This window comes from Pyrgilauda ruficollis, unplaced genomic scaffold (genome assembly GCF_017590135.1).
Source record: "Pyrgilauda ruficollis isolate IOZ18807 unplaced genomic scaffold, ASM1759013v1 scaffold2231, whole genome shotgun sequence".
Lineage (NCBI taxonomy): Eukaryota > Metazoa > Chordata > Aves > Passeriformes > Passeridae > Pyrgilauda > Pyrgilauda ruficollis.
This window is the reverse complement of record NW_024521774.1, coordinates 1-1145: the sequence shown is the minus strand read 5'-3', so window position 1 is coordinate 1145 and position 1145 is coordinate 1. Positions and strand designations below refer to the sequence as shown.

At 68.4% G+C, this 1145-nt stretch overlaps 1 protein-coding gene across 1 annotated transcript in view; it reads right to left on the bottom strand.

Moving 5' to 3' along the window:
• LOC121354220 (speckle targeted PIP5K1A-regulated poly(A) polymerase-like) overlaps positions 1-1054 on the bottom strand; it is a gene marked incomplete at both ends in the record, with an annotated part of 2775 nt that extends 1721 nt beyond the window's left edge. The window contains one exon of the mRNA XM_041468658.1: positions 52-1054. Coding sequence (XP_041324592.1) covers positions 52-1054 — 1003 coding nt within the window. The remainder of the gene's footprint in view (positions 1-51) is intronic.
• Between the last annotated feature and the right edge of the window lie 91 nt (positions 1055-1145).

Here is a 1145-nt window from a genome sequence, read left to right as displayed (position 1 = left end):
CCAGTCCCTCCCAGTCCTCCCCAGTCCCTCCCAGTGCCCCCCAGTCCGTACCGGTTGTCCAGGCACACGTCCCCGGCCAGCCCGGACTGTTTGTGGCTGAATTTGACCACGGGGCGCCGAGCCCCGGGCACGGCGCGGACCCCCCGGACCCCCGGCACGCAGCGCCGCAGCACCGCCCCCACCAGCGCCAGCACCTGCTCCGGGGGGGCCCCCCGCCCCAAAAGGGACCCCCCGCACCCCAAAAGGGACCCCTCGGACCCCGACAGGGACCCCTCGGCCTCGGAGGACTCAGCCCCCGACAGGGACCCCCCCTCAGAGCCGCACGGGGACCCCGCGGGAGAGGCGGGCTCGGAAGGCAAAAGGGGGTCTCGGTCACTCGAAGGGGACCCCAAAAGGGACCCCCCGCACCCCAAAAGGGACCCCTCGGACCCTATAAGGGACCCTTCGAGGGAGGGGTCTCGGTCACCCGAAAGGGACCCCAAAAGGGACCCCTCAGACCCCCAAAGGGAACCTTTGTCCCCCGAAAGGGACCCCTCGGACCCCATAAGGGACCCTTCGAGGGAGGGGTCTCTGTCCCCCAAGGGAGACCCCAAAAGCGACCCCTCGGACCCCAGATGGGACCTGTCGGACCCCAAAAATGACCCCTTGAGGGGGGGGTCCTTGTCCCCCAAAAGGGACCCATGGGAAGGGGGGTCCCCATCCCCCAGCAGTGTCCCCGGGCTCTGGGGGGCCCCGTTTGGGGGTCTCAGGGTTTGGGGGTCCCCATTTGGGGTCTCTGGGCTCTGAGGGTCCCCATTTGGTGTTCTCAGGGTTTGGGGGTCCCCATTTGGGGGTCTCAGGCTCTGGGGGTCCCCATTTGGGGTCTCTGGGATTTGGGGGTCCCCATTTGAGGGTCTCAGGCTCTGGGGGTCCCCATTTGGGGTCTCCAGGATTTGGGGGTCCCCGTTTGGGGTCTCTGGGCTCTGGGGGTCCCCCAGCTCCAGGTGCAGGTCCAGGTCGCAGCCGTGGACGTCGAAGCCGTTGACAGAGGAGCCGTAGGGGACAACGGAGCAGCCTGGGGACACGGGGGGGACAGGTGAGGGACAGGTGTGACAGGTGGGGACACGTGGGACAGATGAGACAGGTGTGACAGGTGGGGACACGTG